Source organism: Cervus canadensis, chromosome 7 (assembly GCF_019320065.1).
Source record: "Cervus canadensis isolate Bull #8, Minnesota chromosome 7, ASM1932006v1, whole genome shotgun sequence".
Classification (NCBI taxonomy): Eukaryota; Metazoa; Chordata; class Mammalia; order Artiodactyla; family Cervidae; genus Cervus; species Cervus canadensis.
The window spans coordinates 28714967-28736457 of NC_057392.1; the positions used below are offsets into that span (position 1 = coordinate 28714967).

The following is a 21491-nucleotide window of genomic DNA, read 5'->3' on the forward strand; positions in this document are numbered from 1 at the left end:
ACAGTCAGGGATCCAAGGTCTGTGAAATAGAGAAGCACAGAGCAATCAAATAAGCTAAATTCTCATTCTAGCTGAGGTTCATGATCCATTCAGATTAATTATTTGTATATTCATTCATAAAAAATATTTAAAGAAAATTGTTTACATGTGCAGGCTTCCCTGATGGCTCAGTGGTGGAAAAAAAAAAAAAAGTCCACCTGCCAATGCAGATGTGGATCCAATCCTTGGGTCAGGAGGATCCTTTGGAGAAGGAAATGGCAACCCACTCCAGTATTCTTGCCTGGGACATCCCATGGACAGAGGAGCCTGACAGACTACAGTCCATGGGGTCACCAAGAGTCAGACATGACTTAGCACCTAAAACCAGATATTTACATATGCAATGATATCATGGGGTCTTTCATACTATGTTTTTGGAACGAAACAATGAATCACATGGAACCCCAGGCTTCAGTGAGACAAGACAATGGGATAGAGTGTAATAAACTCCTCAGCAGAGGTGTAAAACAGAATTAAGCAAGGAAGAACTCTGGATTTTGGCTGAGAGTAAAGATGGGCTTTGAAGAGTTAACGGCTTCAGTCGGGGCCTTGAGGGGTGGTAGGGTTTTACCGGGAGGAACAAAGTCTCAGGGAGTGTGACCAGAGGTTCAGAAGGGTGAAACAGCAGTTCACACAGGGCAGACAAGAGGCCAGGGTGGCCGGAACTCTGTGCTCATGATGGACAGAGATGGGAAGTAAGGTTGAGATAGGTTGAGGCTGAATTCTGGGTTCTATTCTGGGGTAAAATTTCAATATGGAAATTTCTGAGGAAACCATGAAGTTTAAAGCAAAACTGCAATAAGCTAATGAGGATGTTATAAAATCCATCAATTCAGAAAGCATGCTTGATGTGTAACTTCTGCTGCAGATTGTGGAACATGTGAAGAGCCTTTCTCCAGAGACCTCGTCAGCTTCCTCCACCTAATACCTGCCATCAGCCAGTTACACACTGCTCAGTCAATCAAAGGTCACTGATTAATATCAGAGCTTTCCAACTCACGGGAGACCGATGTTTTGATCTTCCTCGTCTTCTGAATCAATGAGTTTGCAGATGTTCTCAAGCACTGGTGGTGGGTACTGATTGAATCCTCCTATTGAGAGAGGAAAGTGATAGTTAAATTTTAAACTAGAAATTGTACGTGCTAAGAGGAAGAGAATCTCAGTAGGAATCTTCTTGAAGCAATAAATGTCACTAAAATACTTCAGCACAATTTGGCTGGGGTGAAAACAGAAAATAGTAGCAACTGGGAATAGCATTCAGAATTTGATTATAGAATATTTTTCAGCCAAAGAATTACCAGGGACCTCCTCAAATTGTTCATTTTAAGAGTTCATTGTGAGGCAGAGACACTTGATTTCCATATGTTCAGGCTGACATGATCTAAGGAAATTTTTATTCTGATTCTATAATACTTTTTTCACTCAGACTTATGCTAATAGTTGGAATACAGAAGACATAATGTTTTATTCCATAATGCTACATCTGTGCTTCTGCACCAATTAACACTGATTTCCTAGGAGGAAAATCGTCACAGGAAAGATTTTAGCTTATTTCCCTACACAATATATCCTTACCTCTTCCTATTGTTCTATAAACTGTGGGATACTGAGAAGTATATAATTTCCCTCCTTATTCAGGAAAATAAATCAGTTTCAGTGAAAGGAGACCTTTGGCTATTGAATGATCAAACACACCCTGAAAACATCTGTGAATGCTTATGGTTTTATAATAATCATATTTCTCTGGTTCTAAGATGAGCAATATTTCTGTTTCTTTGAAATGAAACTGTCTTCTAATTAATTGAAGTGGACAGTTATTGTTGATGAGGAAGGAATTGTGAAGCCATTGTCATCGCCTGTGCATGTGGGAACAGTAAATATGCCAGCTCCAAAATGTGTTGAATTGTAGAAAAAAAAACTCTTGGTAGTAAAAGAGACTTTTAACCTCTACAAATCAAGTGGATATGGGAAGGCAGTGAATACCACACCTTTAACAACACGGCTCAGCTGGCAATCATGGATAAGCCAGCTCAAATAACTGTGAAGCCTAACTTAACAGGCCAGCAAGATCAGTTTGGGGTTGTTTTGTGGAGTCTTTTTAAAGTGCTGCTCCATGATGATTGTCAGGAAGGGAGATAAATTGGGAGATTAGAATTGACATATACATACTACTATATATAAAATAGATAACTAATAGGGACCTACTGTATAGCACAGGGAACTCTGTAAAGACCTGTATGTAAAAGAATATAAAAACAAGTGTATATGTATGTGCGCATATATGTACATATATAACATTCACTTTGCTATATTCCTGAAACTAACACAACATACTCCAATAAAAAAACTTTTAAGAAGACAGAAAAGGTCTTGATGGCATAAAGAACAGTATCACGTGGGGAAAGATGGCTATTGATGACTCTTAAGAAAGAACTCACAAGATCAAATTTTGAATAAGAAGAAGTTTTCAGAATGCTTTAACCAAGTCTATTTCATGTATGTGTGCATGCATGCTCAGCTGTGTCTGACTCTTTGTGACCCATGGTCTGTAGCTCACCACATTCCTCTGTTCACGGGATTTTCCTGGCAAGAATAGTGGAGTGGGTTGCCATGCCCTCCTCCAGGGGATCTTCCCAACCCAGGGAAGGAATCCGCATCTCTTATGTCTGCCACATTGGTTGGTGGCACTACCTGTATATTTCCTTTTTATATATGCATAAGAGTGACATATCATAGTCTGTCTAAAATAACTCTTTCAATGACTATAAAAAACTCTAATATGAAATCAACATTTACTTGGAAGTACTTTTTCTTTTTTCATAATATAATGGTGCATTACAATGGAAGGACTTAGGGTAAAAGAAATAACATGATATTCCAAAAGGGGCAATTATTGAATTCGTCAATCAAATGTGAGTTGCAGGAAAAAGGAGAAGCTCCTTCTCCAAAGAAGAGTGAACTCCCAAGATTTTGTCACCATGGTAGTGTTAGAGATTCCTTGAATACTAGGGTGACTCTGGAATCCTAAGATGGTGGAATTGGTTCCAGCAGATTCCCAGAAAGAAGAGGTTTAGCTCTGATTCTACGGGATCTTCTAGAGCAGGGTTTCTCAACCTCAACGCTATTGACATTTTGTCGCTGGATTGTTCCTTGTTGTGGGGGAAGCATCCAATGAATTGTAGGATGTTTAGCAGCCTCCTTGGTCTCTACTCAGGTGGTGTTAGTGGTAAAAAAAAAACTGGCCTGGCAATGCAGGAGATATAAAAGAAGTAAGTTCAACCCCTGGGTTGGAAAGATTCCCTGGAGGAGGGCAGGGCAATCCACTCCAGTATGCTTGTCTGGAGAATCCCATGGACAGAAGAGCCTGGCAAGCTACAGTCCATAGGGTCACAAAGAGTTGGACACAACTGAAGCGACTTAGCATGCATGCATTGGTCTCTACCCACTAAATACCAGGAGTATCCTCTCCCTTAGTTGTGCCAAATAAAAATGTCTCCAGGTATTTCCAAATGTTATCTGGGGGGCAAAATCATCCCCAGCTGAGAATGATCTGTCTGGAAAGAGCATTTCTGGAACCACTTGTGGTGAAGGACAAGGTATTTTTATTTCCAGCCCTTTGCAGACTGATCTTTTTGGTTTATCTTTTGTTCAGTGAGACAAAGTACACATTCTAATGTGGCCATGTCAAATTGCTCTAAGAGTTCTAGATGCTCATTATCAATTTGTGTATTTCTCTCTGTACTCTTCAGTTTATGGACTAACACTGGTCCAATGGATGACACTTCGTAGTACATTGACCTAGAACTTTGCTACTCTAAGTATGACCTGTGGGCCAGAAGCACTGACATCTCTGAGGAGCCTGTTAGAAATGTGGAATCTCAGGATCCACCCTACATGTACTGAATCAGAACCTGCATTCTAACAAGATTCCTGTATGATCTGTAATTAGACTTCTGGGGAGCAGCACTCTCACACAGGTCTCCAGGCATGCCAAGATTGGAAAAAAACCAGGTGTAGCAGGGAAAACTTTTATTTAAATGTTCAACCTGGAGACCACATAAGAGCTGCAAGAACTTATTTAGGCTGAGTAAGTGTGGTTTAGGAGATCTGAAGTCACTCTGTGCTTTATTGTGCTGAGATTTCGGCTAAGAGACATTCTATCATGAAAGCGGTATCATGACCCAGGTATAAATAGGGTATAACCAAGATGTGTCCTATTCCTGTCACCCTTTCACCAGCCAATTCATATATTTTGGTAAGCTATAGATACAGAGATATCTTGGGTTATCAACACTATTAACAAACACTAATTTATTAAAACAAAGAGGTAAAAAAAAATAGTGACTTACGTCTCACTGAGTACACAAATGGCTTTAAAAACTTCACAACATAATCCAGATTTGGTTTATGAATTCTCCCAAGCTGTATCAGATGGTGATCAAGTGGGTGGCTGGCTAGCTCCTCCATGTCCTCCTCGGTTGTCAAACCCAGGGAAATCACAAATATGACATAACCTTGACACTTGGCCCTCAGAGCCATCTTCTTTAAGAATTCCTTTCTCTCACGGTTTTCTCCAGCGGAGACCACTAAGATGACCCTGTGTTTTCTTAGCTTGGGTGTTGCTGGGAAGAGATTCTTCATGGTCCACAGTAGGGCATGACCAATGGTGGCTTCTCCATTTAGCTGTTGGAGGTCAGTCTCAATGTACCTTTTCATTAGAGCTTGATTGTTATAAGTTGTAAACTCAAACTCTGTGTTTACCATATTCTTCTGTCTCCTGTCCCAAGGAGAATAGCTCAACAAGGCAATCCTATCACCAGAGTCTGAGATTATAGGGTCTGAGGCAATGTCAAAGTTGTCAAGCATTGAGCTCACCAAGGCTTTCATATTCTTAAACTCATCACTTGCTATATTCCTAGAATTGTCTAAGAGGAAGGCAACATCCATGTATGAACTTTCAGGTAAGACAATTTCTTTCTTGCAAGTATCTGGAAAACATTTATCTGAAAACATAGAGATTCATCATTGGTTCAATGTTGGCACAAGGAGACACTGTTGGTTGAGATCTTCCAATGAATAAGAAACTGATTATCAAAAATTAATCATCTAATCAATACCTCTTCAACTTCAATACTTCATCATTTAAGTTAATAAGGAATTTTCAACTTCCTCATAATTTCTATGACCACTAGCAGACAACTTGGGAACATCTTTGATGAAAGTAGATATAAGTAACAGGTATATTTGAAGTCTATAATTCATGTCCAAACTCATTTAGAAAATATTTCTAATATTTTAGAAGCCTTTGATACAAACTATCAAATTGTCCCCAGGAAGAGCCAAATCAATTGGGATAATCTTCTAAACTAATTTTTACATTCTATGGAAACTTCTAACATTACAGAGATTGAAACCCTAACATATGGTGTTGAAAGACTGGAAAACTTAAAATAGAATCTACAATCAAAAATCTTTGATAAAGATAGATTTAATAACTCCCCCAGAAGGCATTTAAGTGTTTCAGCCCAATAAATTCTTTTCATTAGTCTTACCATAGCAAAGGGTACAGCGCCGAAGCCTTTCTAATGGATCATATTCCCCGTCTGGAGGAACAGAAAGCACCTGAAATGTTCCTGTGTTGTCAAACTGCATTGAAAAAGAAATATATGCTCATTTGATTGTTTTCTTTTTCTTTTTCATTTATTTTTATTAGTTGGAGGCTAATTACTTTACAATATTGTAGTGGTCTTTAGTCATCATTGTTACAGGGAAGAATCTGTTTCTTTAACATTTGCTTCCCGTTGCTTTTGTTCACTGAAAGGATACTGTCCATACAAAATTGCCTTGGGGAACCCTGACCCTCTGCCTGTGTGTTAAACCAAAGTGTCTTTGTTCAGAGTCACAGGTGATTCTGTCCACCTGTGAGTGGCTGCAAGAAAGAAGAAATTAACACATCCCCTACCTGAGGCTGACCATTCCAGCAGACATTTGCAAGATTAAGGGCCTCTTTACTTTATTTACTCACCTCCCATCTCCCCTCTGTGTTCTATAGAAGAAACTGGCCTTCAGACCCCAATAAGATGGCTTTTTTGGGGTTATCTTGAGACATTAGTCTGCCATCTTCTTGGTCTGCTAGTTTTCCAAATAAAGTCATTATAACTAGCCTCAATACCTTGTCTCCAGATTTACTGGCCTGTTGTTCAACAAGCAGAGCAAGCCTGGACTTGGTAACATCATCAAGAATTCACTGTGCACCCACTTCAAGAGTTTGAAAAACACCTGACTGGTCACCATCACCTTGCATTGTTGCTCATTGCTCTATTCTGTGCATCTTCATGTATGCACACACATACAAACACACACACACACACACACAACTACCCCCCTTTGATCCTAAACATAACCGAAGGAAACACAGAAACTGTATCAGCAGCTCAGTTTTATAAGAAAACTGCCACAAGATAACCACAAGATTCACTCACTGGGTTAGGTATTAAAACCTCATTCCTATCTCCAAGCCTGCAATTCTGCATTGAATTTTTACACATTTCTGATTATATACCAGCTGATTATGTGCTATCCATCAGCTTCTGGAGTTGGGTCCTGTAGAAATTTTACATTCACAAGTTACCTTTGACTTCTCTAAGTAGTGATTCCAACTATTTCTGGGCTTCCCAGGAGGCATTAGTGGTAAAGAATCCGCCTGCCAATGCAGCAGACATGAGATGTGGGTTCCATCCCTGGGTCAGGAAGATCCCCTGGAGCAGGGCGTGGCAACCCACTCCAGTGTTCTTGCCTGGAGAATTCCATGGACAGAGGAGCCTGGCAGGTTACAGCCCATAGGCTTGCAAAGAGTCAGACACAACTGAAGTGACTTAGCACGCATGCACACCACTATCTCCACCCAATTATGCTATCTATGAGTAAAAAGAAGGTGCATCTTTCAGATGTCAACTGGATTTCCCTGATCACAAATTCCAACTAAAAGTCTGTTCCAGTCATACATCCCTTCACTGTTCACCTGAAGCTATTACAACATTGTTAATCGGCTATACCCCAATACGAAATAAAAAGTTCAAAAGAAAAAAAGCCTATTCCATACTACTCAGCCATAGAAAAGAATGACATAATGCCGTTTCCAGCAACAGGGATGGACCTAGAGAAAGACAAATATCATATCACTTATATGTGGAATCTAAAACACAGCACGAATGAACACATGCACAAAACAGAGACAGACCCATAGATACGGAGAAAAGACTGGTGGTTGCCAAGGGGGTGCAGAGGAGGGAAGGATGGGGAGTTTGAGGTTATCAGATGCAAACTATTATGTATAGGATGGATAGACAACAAGAGCCTCCTGTATAGCACAGGAGACTGTATTCAATATCGTGATAAACCACAATGGAAAAAGAATGACTCTATGGATAACTGGATCTCTTTGCAGTACAGCAGAAATTAACACAATATGTAAATCAACTACACTTCAATTTATTCATTCATTTATTCATTCAGTGGCTCAATGACTATATCTTGGGCATTTACTTTGTATGAAGCACAATGCATCACAGATACTTTGATTATTTGGAAGAAATAAATCATTCTCAGGTGATGAATGGATCTCTCAATCCACAGACATGCTCATGCTTTTGTTTCTTCCCCCTCAAGAAATTAACAGATTAGAAAAACCACCCCCCTCTGGTTTTCTGTAAAGTGCTGAGTATTTTGAAATATTTATAATCATTCCAGCCTTATAGTTAGAAAGTAGCTACTACATTTCTACTCTCTAATTTTTATGAAACTGGATGCTTTGGTACAATTTTGTATTGATCGTGCTGCTCCCCTGTGTTAAACATTAAATGCCTATCCCTTTTCCAGTGGATCTTCCTGACCCAGGAATCGAACTGGGGTCTCCTGCATTGCAGGTGGATTCTTTACCAACTGAGCTATCAGGGAAGCCCAAAACATTAATTGCAACCCTGGTGAATCAAGGAAGTTTATTCATAGGAGTCAGTCACATGCTCTTCATGCATTTGTTCATTCAACAAATATTCATTGAGTGCATACAATGTTAAATAGGTACTATTCTAGGTGCTGGGGATACAGAAATAGACAAAGCAGATGATCCCTCTACCCTGTATTCCAGTGGGAGGACACATACCATAAGAAAACAAATATATAAATAATCTATATTGGGAGGTAATATTTTTATAAAAATACTTTAACTTCCTACAATTCTTTCTGTCAGGATTTACTGTGACTCTATGGCTCCTATTTTCAAAAATAATTGTGTTTTTCTTATGAGCAGATTAAATCTCTTCATGTTATGGAGGACTTTTCTTGTTATAGTAGAAATATATGTATTTGTGGGCTTCCCAGTTGGCACTAGTGAGGAAGAACCCGTCTGCCAATGCAGGACATGTGAGAGATGTGGGTTTGATCCCTGGGTCAGGAAGATTCCCTGGAGAAGGACATGGCAACCCACTCCAGTATTCTTGCCTGGAGAATCCCATGGGCAGAGGAGCCTGATGGGCTATGGTCCATAGGGTCACAAAGAGTTGGACACAACTAAAGCAAATTAGCATGTACTCACACATGTGGATTTGTGTAAAATAGATCCTTATAATCTCTTGGGCAACATGATGGCTTCCCCCAGCTTCAGAAGCATATATTTCATGGTTAATATGAACATATTTTATAACAGTAGAACAGTAGATGGAGAAGTTCTTATGTTTGGTGGGAGAAAGAGGGAAGCACAGATCCCATGAGAATCTGTGAATCCAAAAGGGACAGAACTCCTCTTGGGAAAAAGGTTCATACACATCATAGTTTTACACAACATTAAGGGTTCAAAGGTCCCTTAAACTTTACCCATCACAGGTTAAGACCAGTTGTTCAATGAGACACAGCCAAGAGATGGCAGATTTGAGAAGTACTAGATCAGCAGAAAACCGACAGTCCTCTCTATCAGACAAACTCAAGCTCAAAGCTTGATTGAGCCACTTAGTAAGTGTACAAATGGGAGAAGTCACTCAACAATCTAGGACTCAGTTTCTCGATTTTTAAATGGAGATAACATGCATTCAGTTCCGTGTTTACTAGAAATTGGATTTCAAGGACTTTGCAACAAGACAGCTATGAAAATTGTACAGGGGATCAAGGGGCCACTTGATTCCTACTCCCCAGTATTCCTATTCTGCCAGTACCAGTATCTAAAAACAAAGACATTGCCAAGGGAGGTACTTACCCCAAAAGCCTCATCGAGATAAACCTTCTCATTAAAAGCGAAGACTACAGGACTGATATCCAAGGCGCTAAACTCCATGGTGGCCGTGATGATGGATGACCTACTTGCAGCTTGTCCATTGCTAAAAAACACAGCAACTCTCTGCACATTGGCTCCCGCAGACGTCCGCTTAAAGATGTTCCGAGCCACAAACCTCATCGCATTCCCAATGTCTCGGACTTCCCCAGAGTTTTGATATTTTATTTGGGAGAGTAGCTGAAGAAGCTGCTTCTTGTTACGGTAGTCAGACCCACGGATGAGGTAGCCGGTGTCCGAGTTGTAGGAAACCACAACAACTCTTGCTCCCACAGGGCAATTACTTTCCCTGACGTGAAGGTCGCTGACAATAGAAGTGATGATGTCCCTCATTTCATTAAATCTCTGCTCTGTGATATCGTTGGACTGGTCCAGGGCAAATACCAGCTCTGTTGGATACACAGGACACTTTTCTACAAAAGTAAGAGTCAGAAGCGTTAAGTTGTTTCACTAGGTCAGAAGGCTTTCCAATTCCATTTACTCCAGTGAGACAGTTGACACTGAGGTCTGGGGAAATGCAGCTGTCACATCAAATCTAGAATCAGAGCTATCCACGTGTAAAGGGGGGGAAGGATTCTGCTTTGTTAGCCTAAAGTGTTACCTACATGCAGAGTAGTGATATCTGGCAATATAATGCTCAGACTTCACCATCTACCATCTGTCTTCTATTTAAAAAGAAACTGGAAGGAGTGTTTGGGCTGATGGAATTACCCTGTATCCTGACTGTGGCGATGATTACACGAATCACGCCTGTGTAAAAACTGGACAAAAGAGTGAATTTCTCTCTATTGAAAATTTTAAAAGGAAACTATTGGTTTTTAGAAAATCTGAAAGCTTATTCTCTTAAAACAAAACAAAACAAACTTCAGAAATGACCTACTAATAATGATAAAGTCAGTTGGAAGATTTTCATCCATTTATGTGGCAAATATCTGAGTATTCATCATGTGAAATACAGGGTAACATGCCCTGTGAGATACACGTGAAGATGAACAAACACAGGTCTACCTTTGAGGAACCTGTCTCCGGAGGATCATGATATTGAAAGGTAGACAGTGATCATTATTCTTCTTGGGGATTATTCTTCAGAGGACAAAGAGGCTGTTTCTAGGGAGAGGGGATTTCAGGGGCTTTGGGATGACAGCCAGAGTGGCAGAAGGAAGGGGCAGCATAGTGGTCCACAGCAGACCTGCATTGAGCTGTCTGTAATCCCCAACTCAGTCCTAATGGTTTGATAATAACTGCACTTTGGGAATTTCACAGGGAATCTCCTCTATGATTATACATAAAGGCCTTGTTAAAGTCTGGACACAGGAAGAGAAAAAGAAATTATTTAAAAATTAGCCAACCCTCCATGTACACAGGCTATTTTACTCTCCCCAATCTGGCTTACTCCCAAAGCACATTAAAGTATCCCATCTCCCAGCCGCTATTCTCAGTAATAGAAATAGAGGAGAAAGTGTTGATATCAAGACTGTGTTTTGAATCAAGACGTTTTACTGCGAAGAAATTTTATGAAACCCAACAATGAAAAAGAAAATGAGATAAATGATGTCTTGTTTCTTTTTCAGTTGCAAAGTCGTGTCTGACTCTTTGCAACCTCATGGACTGTAGCACACAGTTCTTAACTTTATAGTAAAAATGCTTAACAAAATGGTAGATAAGCATCTTCATAGATGATGCATCATCACAGATATCTCCAGAAGGCACTACCAATTTCCATTTATTTTTCATCTCTCCCTTTCTTAGTGCCAGCATGGTCCCTGATAAATTTAATTCAAATCCATGAAATTTTATTGAGCTCTTAGACATCAGAGTTTGGGGGGATTAAAGGGAATGGCACCAAACTTTGGGATGAGCTCAAAGACCCTGTTCATCTATCTCAACAGGCCGCTAGGAGACGAGGAGGTCTTGGAGTTGATCTAACTGGTTTCAGGGGCAACGTCCTCTGAGGGGTCACTGAACACCAGCTCTTGTTGATGCCCTGGAAGATCCTCCTCCGTCCTCCGGGTCAGGCTGACAAGCGGGGAACACGTGGAGGTGAGAGGTGTGAATGGAGGACAAATGGAAGAAAGGAATCATCACCTATCCAAGGTGCCAGTGTCCACAGACTTAGCAGCAGATGGAGCAACAGAATATGGTCAGATACCTGGCCTCGCCCTGAACTGCTCAGCGGCGCAGAACCTACCCCGTGAAGGAAAGGAGCTGGAAACTGTGGCAGGACTTGGAAAGAACAGCTTGAGAAGGGGCTGGGGACCAGGTGGTCAGCATTGTATAGTCAGGTCCAAACATGACGTGTACAGTTACAGTCATAATACGTGTCTACCAAGAAGTTAGAAATCCCTTTTCTCATGGGGATGAGAGTTTTTTATTCCTTTATGAAGTGCTTATTCAAATATTTAGCCCATTTATCTTTACTCTTATTTTATTATTTTTTGAAGTGTAGTTGATGTACAATGTCGTGTTCGTTTCAGGCATACAGCAAAGTGATTCATTTATACATCGATATATAAATATATATATCCAGATTCTTTTCCCTTATAGGTTATCATAAAATACTGAACAGAGTTCTCTGTACTATACAGTGTCTTTGTTGGTTATCTGTCTTATATACAGCAGTGTGTATATGGGCTTGTCAGAATGCAGGAAGTAGTTCAGCAAGAAACATAATATGGTAAGAATACTCACCTTTCCAACAAGCTATAAAAAGGAGAGAGAGAGAAAGAGTCTGTTACATTTTTGAAACTCAGACTAAAAATAACCCCCAAAACAAAATTTCAACAAAACTTAGTATTCTGTTTAGCTCTTATTGCAAATGAAGCTAATTCCTAATTACAGGAGGTCAAGGTTAAAAGTGAGAGGAGGATGGACACAGAATTCTACTATTTTATGGATCTTCCTGATCTTTCTTCCTTTCGAGCCCTGGCCAGCAGACATTAGCAGAACTCTGGTTGAAATTTTAATCACTGGTCACTTGTTTTAGAAACAGAACAGGTGAGCCTCTGATCAAATGGCATGATAGCTAAAATTAAATTTGTTTTGTCTCTCTTTTTACAGCCTTCTGAGAACCATTCAGCAAGGCAGGACTAAAATATGGGGTCTTCTTGTCTTCCTTGATGAACACCTTGGGTACCTCCTATTTTTCTGCAGAACTGTGGGGATTTCCAAATGAATTTTGTCTCTGCTTAAAAAAAAAAAAAAAAAAGAACAAAAAAAAAAACACAGCTCCTGTGTTTGACTGATCTCTGTATTCAGACAGAAGGAACACCCAAGGCTTTCTTCTGAGCATCTGGTTTCTCCAAATGATTTGCTTGGTAAGTGTGAGATGAATCAGGGGGAATACTGGTAAATCTTTAAGCACAAGCCTAACAATTTCCCTGCTCCTTTTACTCAACACCCTGGAAGCGAATGATCACTCCAAGACACTTAAAGACTTTACTAGCCCTGGCAACAACCCAGCTGTCAGCCGGCAGGCCCACGGCCCGCACCCCCTCAAGTCAATCCTATGAGCACGTTTGTTTGTCTTTATCCTGCAGCTGCTGAGATGCTGAGGGTCAGCAGAGGGCACACAGGGCCCACCACCTCCTCTGCATCTCCGGGCCTGAAATAGATTCCTTTTTCTGACTGAGAAGTCCCATTGGTTAACCTCCAGCCCAGCTGCGACGCTAGAAGCACAGACTCTAGGAACAAACACTTTTGTCTGGTTTCAGTCTGGCAAAGCTGCATGACTTTGGAGAAACTACTTGACTTCTTTCAGTGTGTTTCCTGTTTTATATTTAGTTTTTCCTGAAAGTCCAGTTTATTATGTCTCTTCTTCTAACACTCTGATTACTAGGGCCCTCCTATGTTATTCCAACCACCGCTTTCTCTCCCTGTTCTCCACAGCCTTCCAGATCTTATTTTATTCTGGGGGAAGGTGCCACCCACTAGCCCAGGGCCCAGGCCCTCATCCTGGTGTGGCTAGAGCTGTCCTAGGGCTGAAGAACAACCCCGATGGAGCAGGATTCCAACCTTGCGGGACCTTGGGTGTCAGCCATCAAGGAAGGCCATCTGAATTAGCTCCAAATGTCTTTTTCCCCATCTCACTTCTGCATTCTGTAGCTCATGGTCTGGTTACAAACCCTGCCCACTCCCTCCCCACCACCAAACTTCCTGACTAACTCCTTCCATGCAGTGTTGGGAAGTGCCCTTCAAAGCCCAAATCCTCCAAGGCGGGTGCTCACCTCCCCACCCCTTCTCCCTCTCAGGTCGTCCTTGATTGGGTCACACACCCTTCTCTCCACAGTGGCTCTCCGCTTGTTCTCTCCCTGAGCCCAGGGCTGGTTCTCACCTCCTCACCGTGCCGGAGAGCCTTTCAGCTCCCCAGGGACATCTTTGACATGGGTTCCCTGCCCCGCCCCACCCAACACCTCACTTTGGAGTTCTCTCCATTGGCTGATTGCGGCCTTTCCCCAAGCTGCCCACACTTGGCAGGACTCCCTGCAATGCCGGTTTTCTGGGGTTAGGTCCACTCTTTTTGCTAGGGCAACTCCCTGGGTTCATCCCTTGGGTTTCCATATCTGTCTCTCAAGTTGCACATTCTTGGGAATCTCATCCATCCCTGAGGCTCTATGGACATTAGTGACTCCAGCTTTCTGAGTTTCTTCCTTGATTCTCACCTTTAGAGGACTCTATTTCATCAGCTGCCTGTCGATCATTTCAATTTAGGGTCTGCACAGCATTCCTTTCCCTCTGAAATGTGGAAACTCGTCACCTCTTCCTACTAATCTATTTTCCTCACAATTCTTCCTCTGTCTGTTCATCCACGGTGGTACCAAACCTCTCCCCATCTGGCCTTATGGTATTTTAAACTTGATTCTGTTGTTGGTCCTTGCTGGCCATACACCTGCAATGACTACATTTTTATCTAATCTCCTTCAGTAAGTCTCTCGGATTTTCCATTCCTCTGATTGTGATTGTGTAGCATGACTATAAACCACAATGGAAACACAAAGAAAGAAAAACCACATACAAGTCTACCACCCTAACATAATACATGGCTACATTTCCCCAATTTCTCTTCTTATATTTGTTTCTAGTGTGGTGTGTGTGTGTGTGTGTGTGTGTGTGTGTACATATAGGGGTTTCCCTGGGGCTCTGTGGGAAAGAATCTGCCTGCCAATGCAGGAGACTTGGATTTAATTTCTGAACTAGGGAGATCTCCTTGAGAAGGAAATGGCAGCCCACTCCAGTATTCTTGCCTGGGAAATCCCATGGACAGAGGGGCCTTGTGGGCCTCAGTCCACTGGGTCGCAAAAAGTTGGACATGGGACACGACTGAGCAAGCAAACAGCAACAGCATATATATCACCTCAAACCGCCACGTTCATCCCTTTCACATCATGCCCTCCAGGCCTTGGTACATAACTGCTATCCTAGTGTGAGCTGAGTCACACACCTTTTGAGTTGGTCACATTGTATTTCACAGGCGTGTTTTCTCTCCCTCTAGAAAGTACACCTCTGAGCTAAGGCACGTGTCTTTTCCTTCCACCTTTGTCATGAGCTGTTCCCGCAGCAGGGACTCACAGCAAGCCTGCTGCTGAGGACATGGGGCTTCTCCACCAGCGAGTCCAGCCTACTGATTCCGCATCCCCACACGGCTTTCGTCCTAAGTGCCCCCACCAAGCACCAATGCCCTAAGACACACAGATACTCACGACTGCGGTCCCGCATGAACTGGATTAGATCACATTGCTGTAAGTGGAAAAGGAGAGAGGAAAAAAAGAAACATGAGCACGGTGACTTCCAAGTGGCCATATTCATTTCCCAGGGAACGGGTTGCATTTTTTTGTGTACGTGAATAATGAGATACATACAGAATATACGGGCTGCCCTGCCATCCCTTTAGGGCCCTAGGAAAACAAACACAGAGCAAGTTATTAGTAGAAGAACTGGAGTCTTCAACGCTATTTCCTGACACACACCAAGAGTATAAACCTTTCTGTTTCAGCATTTGATCAATTAAGCTAATATCTACCTGGATTGAACTGAATGATTTTTCTAGGATGACAAGAAGGAAAGAAACAAAAGTATTTCTTAAAGATTTATGTACTGCAGATAGAACATTTAGAAGGCATTTCTCATAAGAATACTTAAAATTACAAGCAGTAAGCTTCCCAAGAAATAGCATGAAGGAGAGACATTTACTGAAGTATATTTAAATTTCTGGCAGCAGCATGCAGCCACCCCATATGTGAAAAAGGCAATTACATAGCAGAATGGACGCTACATGGAAGGAGAGCATGCACACTAAGCCCGTAAATCCTGAAAGGTGTTGGATGGAAGGAGTACAGATAATCAGGTGAGATGAGTCAAGGAAGGCTCCTAAACACACACAGCCACTTTTCTTGACACTGTGAGTTTTTCTCTTTCTCTCTTTTAATTTCTTTTATGAGGATCAGCCTTCTTCTTGGCATTTGGTTCTTAATGTGTTTGCACATAGGAATCCCTCTGGGCAGCTGGTGAAAGCTAGGATGCTGGCTTCAGAAAATGTTATCACATGTTCATGACTGCTATGCAATTTCACTGACTCTCCGCCAGAAGCTCAACTACTGACGTCAGTGAAAGAACCTCTTTCTAAATGATAACCTGAGCACCCATCCATCCATCCATCCACCCAATGAACAGCTAAACATCTGCTGAGGGCTGAGGTACCCCTCTGCATGCTGCTACTGTTAACCAGAAATGTGATGGCATCCATGATCTTACCCTCTGGGGGCATATTTTCTTCCTGATCCAAATCAGGAAATATGCCTCTCACTAAAAGCTGCAGAATCTCATTCTTCCCTTTACAAGTGACAGCAGGAAACAGAAAAGAATGTACAGCCCTTTAAACAGAAGGAGGAACAGTTTCCAACTAATGAACAGGATGGACAGCCCACATCCTACAGAAGATCAGACGGTAGAGAGTAGGTCCCGAAAGACTGAGTTTAAGAATAACTTGGAGCAACTTCTTCAGCAGAAGCTAAGGGCCACAGGCCTGAGACAGAGAAGCCACAGTCTAGATCAGCACGGCCAAACACAAGAGCAGGAAGATGTGGGACCCCCAGGGCGAGCTCCAGAATCTGGAAAGGAGACCAGTCCAGATTGACCCAGGAACTCGATTCTCACCCACGTGCCTAAGAATAGTCACTAGTTCCTTCATGCAAAAGAAAAGATTATATCAGAGTATCCTTTACTCTCGTTGATTCTCATTCTATTACAGACTCAGTTTTCCATGAAAGATGCATTTTTTTTTTCTTTATGAAGTAGCAAGTTAAAGAACGCCTCCAGGTAGTCAGAAAACAGTCACACTGCACAAAACAAGAGTAAGCAGTTGCTCCTCTCCTTCACACACTGCTTTCTGCACCTCACACACGAAACAGGCAGGGGCAACATTTAGCTCTTACTTGACTGTTCTGTTTAGGAGGGGAGAAACAGGTTAATAAGTCATCACAGTAAAACAAAAGGCACTAACATAGAGATGTGGATATCTTGCCGTGAGAGATGTGCCTGGCTCTGCTCAGGAATGCTTCTAGAGGGAACTGAATCCCTCATAATTCAATCACAGAGCAAAGTGGCAATTTTACCTCCAAATCTCTTTAGCATTGAAATCATGAGTTCAGGAAAGTAACAACAGTGTCTTGGGAAACTCTTATCAACTTGTCAGGACACCTTAATGAAGCTTATGCAATTCTATCTCTATTTTAAAGCCTCAGTAAAAATGAACAGTCCTAGCTCATATTTGTATTGAAATTTTATAGTTTACAAAGAACATTCACAGTTGATTATCTGAGCCTCACAGCTACCTTTTGAGGTGGTTCAAACAGGACACATCATTACCATCTTAGAAGGAAACTAATAGGCCCAGGGCACCCAGGCAGCAAGAAACAGAACTTGGACTTGAACCCAATGTTTCTGACTTTACGTTCTGTGCCCATTCCATTGGGCATCCTATGAAGCCGCACAGTACTTAGTACTCGTGAGTGTACTTACTCTCCGTCCAGGAGGTCCTTGGCGTCCTGGAGAGCCTTTTTCACCTTTCAAGCCTACCGTGAGCTGCAGGTAGAAATATACATGAGTTTCCACATCCTCTATCCATGGGGACTCCCTCAGCCTTAATGAGACCTTATAATTGCTTTTAAAAATTTAGAAAAAGCAAACAATAGTTCAAGTCAAGCAAGTTCCTTACTTTTAGCATAAATAGCCATCCTTTTTACTCATAGAACTCAGAGAAAAACTAACTTTTCCAACAGTTCATTGTTAGTGTATAGAAATGCAACTTATTTTTATATGTTGATTTTGTATCCTGCAACTTTACTGACTTTATTAGTTCTAGCATTTTTTTGGTGAAGTCTTTAAGATTTTCTATCTATAAGATCATATCACTGCAAATAGACACTTCTACTTCTTCCCTTTCATTAGAATGACTTTTATTTCCCTTTCTTGTGTAATCCCTCTAGCTAGGACTTCCAGTACTATGTTGAATAGGGTAGAGAAAGTGGACACCTTTGTCTTGTACCTGGTCCTAGCAGGAAAGTTTTCAACCTTTCATTGTCGAGTGTGATGTTAGCTGCAGATTTTTTGTATGTATTGTATTGACGTACATTTCTTCTATACCTAATTTGTTAAGAGTTTTTATACAGAAAAGATGTTGAATTTTGTCCAATGTTTTTTCAGCATTTATTGAGATGATATATAATTTTTATCTTTAATTCTAAATAGCCATTCTTCAGTTCAGTTCAGTTCAGTCGCTCAGTCGTGTCCGATCTTTGCGACCCCATGGACTGCAGCATGCCAGGCTTCCCTGTCCATCACCAAATCCTGGAGCTTGCTCAAACTCATGTCCATTGAGTCAGTAACATCATCCTACCATCTCATTCTCTGCTGTCTCCTTCTCCTCCTGCCTTCAATCTTTCCCAGCACTGGGGTCTTTTCAAATCAATCAGTTCTTCGCATCAGGTGGCCAAAGTATTGGAGCTTCAGCATCAGTCCTTCCAATGAATATTCAGGACTGATTTCCTTTAGGATTGACTGGTTTGATCTCTTTGCAGTCCAAGAGACTCTCAAGAGTTTTCTCCAACACCACAGTTTAAAAGCATCAAATATTCGGCACTCAGTTTTCTTTATAGTCCAACTCTCACATCCATACATGACTATTGGAAAAACCATAGCCTTGACTAGACAGACCTTTGGTGACAAAGTAATGTCTCTGCTTTTTAATATGCTGTCTAGGTTGGTCATAGCTTTTCTTCCAAGGAGCAAGCATCTTTTAATTTCATGGCTGCAATCACCTTCTGCAGTGAGTTTGGAGCCCCCAGAAATAAAGTCTATCACTGTTTCCGTTGTTCTCCCATCTATTTGCCATGAAGTGATGGGACCGGATGCCATGATCTTAGTTTTTTGAGTGTTGAGTTTTAAGCCAACTTTTTCACTCCTCTCTTTCACTTTCATCAAGAAACTCTTTAAATAGCCATTCTTAATAACTGGTAAACATCCATTTCCTTCTTAGCCTCTTCATCTAGTGAAGAGGCACTGGCTGTGCATTTAAATCTAAATCAATCATAAGCTAGAATTAGCATTTTAAAAAGCAAACATACTAGAGCATGTGGAGAGCTAATAAAACCTACCATCTGCAAAGGACCAAACAAGAAAATAATTCCCCACATTCATTACGACATGGGTTGGCTGTATCATTCCCCATAATTCAAGGTAATGGATATAGATGCTAATGAAAAATATCCAACCAGATGTAAATTGCATCTACTCAATTGCATCTCTTTCACAATGCTAATGACCATTGATATAACACTCAATTTTAAAATGAAAGGATGCTTGTCTCAGCATTTTGTTTTTCAACAACTATAACACTCTGCACTTTGCTATTAGAACATCTCAACAGACTTGCTTAAAATGAACACCTCAAGTGACCATGACTCTGGAACCAGAATTGTCAGAAAATGCTCCAGGACATAGTGGGAAGATGTCAGCTTCATGCTTCATTTCCACTCACAGGGTTAATACCCTGGGCTTTAATATATGTCTTAGAAAAGACTGGAAGACACTGGCATTTATTGGAACAGCTTATTATCAATCTGCAAAAACTTAAAATAGTTCAGATTCATGCAACCATAGAATTTTGGAGCTCAAAGGGACTTTTGGTGTCATTAACTCTCATGTTACAGCAATAGAGACCTTGAAAAGTTGTGTTGAAGATCACACAGCTAGGAAGTGGCATTTCAGATGACCCTGAGTTGGATTGACAATCCACATTTATAATTATAATATAAAGGCCAGAATCTTCAAAGAAATATTTATTATTTCTGCAATTATAGACCACTTACGGTTAATCCCCTAAATCCTTTTGGTCCAGGCCCACCAGGAATTCCAGGATCACCAGCATCACCCTAAAGAGTCAAATATAAGAAATCAAGATGTTAAAATGCTTGCTATGATAAAATGAAAATAATTCTCTCCAAACCAAAACCTAATTGATTTTGTAACTATATCACATACTAAACATTAAATGTCTCGCTTCTTATAATTTAGAACTAAGTCTAAATGATACACTTAGATATTCCCCAAACTATTTTAATTGTCTGAGAACACAAATATTTATGCATAAATATCAATCCAATGGCTCGTCCATCAGTTACTAAAAATACCTAAAGAGAATTGCTTGAAAATCAAGGAAAACATATGGGGTGCTGACTTTATAAAGTACTAAACAATGAATTACTTCCTAAATTCCTGAGTTGTTTCTCAAAAAGTTAAAGGTAAAAACAAATTTATTCTGACTTGGGTGGAAAACTAATTTAGCACTTAATCAATAAGCTAATTTCACATTTATCTGTAAATTGAAATGTGCTAATTTTCTCTTTATCAGCAAATTAGAAAATTGGTCCTTTACAATGAGAACTCCTATTCTAAAAGTTATTTATGTAGTCCCTTCTTGTACCCTTCTCCACCTAGAAAAGAATCTCTTTTGGTAATTCATCAATTAAAACCACTGTTAAGGGGACTCAAAACTTGGCTATTTTCCTTTACTGAGGTTGAGTCAGTTTGCTCAGACATTCTATTTTTTCAACCATATTTTCCATCAATGATTGGAAGCCAGTCTTCTAGACAGGATAATTTTATTTATTTATTTGACTTTTTATTGAAGTATAGAAGTATAGTTGATTTATGATGTTAGTTTCAGGTGTATAGCACAGTGATTCAGTGATACACATACACACACATATATATATTCTTTTTCAGATTCCATTTCCTTAAAAATTTTTACAAAATATTGAGTATAGTTCCCTGTACTATACAGCTGGTTATCTGTTTTATATATAGTAGAGTGTGGAGAATCCCATGGACAGAGGAGCCTGGTAGGCTACAGTCCTTGGGGTTGCTAAGAGTCAGACACAACTGAGCGACTTCACTTTCACTTTTCACTTTCCTGTATTGGAGAAGGAAATGGCAACCCACTTCAGTATTCTTGCCTGGAGAATCCCAGGGATGGGGGAACCTGGTGGTCTGCCATCTATGGGGTCACACAGTGTCGGACACGACTGAAGTGACTTAGCGGCAGCAGCAGCAGGAGAACATATATATTAATCCCAAACTCCTAATTTATCCCTCCCCAACTTACCCCTTTGGTAATCACACATTTGTTTTCTGTGTCTGTAGGTTTATTTTGTAAATAAGTTCATTTGCAAGATTTTTAAAAGAATTCTTATCACAGAATTCCAATGTATAGAATACAAATAACCTGAGTTAAAATGGAAGGGGCATCTGGTCATAGCCCTTGGAGGTCAAATTCAGGCTGATAGGCAATAGGAATTCTAGAAGATGTTTGATCAAGAAAGTAACATAACAAAGCTATACCTTGGAAAAAACAGGTGACAATAGTGTTTTGAACTAACTGAGGTTAAATTTGAAAGTAGGAAACCAATGAGAAGACTCTTGTAGTCTTTCAGGCCAGAGGAAGTGAAGCTATGAAGATGAAGGGCAAAGAACAATAGCAGATGCCAAGAGTTTTGCATGAGATCACCAGGGTAGAGAAATCAAGAAAAAGACAAAGGAGTGAACTTGAGAGGGTACCTAGAGGTAGGGTTTCAAGACA

General features: G+C 40.7%; 1 protein-coding gene across 4 annotated transcripts in view; it reads right to left on the minus strand.

The window, feature by feature from the left end:
• COL6A5 (collagen type VI alpha 5 chain) overlaps window positions 1–21491 on the minus strand; it is a 156252-nt gene that overhangs the window by 54801 nt on the left and 79960 nt on the right. For all 4 annotated transcript variants that reach the window (XM_043474754.1, XM_043474753.1, XM_043474752.1 and 1 more), the window contains exons 28-36: window positions 19723–19785; window positions 17375–17437; window positions 15217–15252; window positions 15058–15094; window positions 12050–12061; window positions 9287–9774; window positions 5592–5685; window positions 4389–5042; window positions 1040–1130 (exon numbers count right to left, since the gene is read on the minus strand). In XM_043474754.1, coding sequence (XP_043330689.1) covers window positions 1040–1130; window positions 4389–5042; window positions 5592–5685; window positions 9287–9774; window positions 12050–12061; window positions 15058–15094; window positions 15217–15252; window positions 17375–17437; window positions 19723–19785 — 1538 coding nt within the window. The remainder of the gene's footprint in view (window positions 1–1039; window positions 1131–4388; window positions 5043–5591; window positions 5686–9286; window positions 9775–12049; window positions 12062–15057; window positions 15095–15216; window positions 15253–17374; window positions 17438–19722; window positions 19786–21491) is intronic.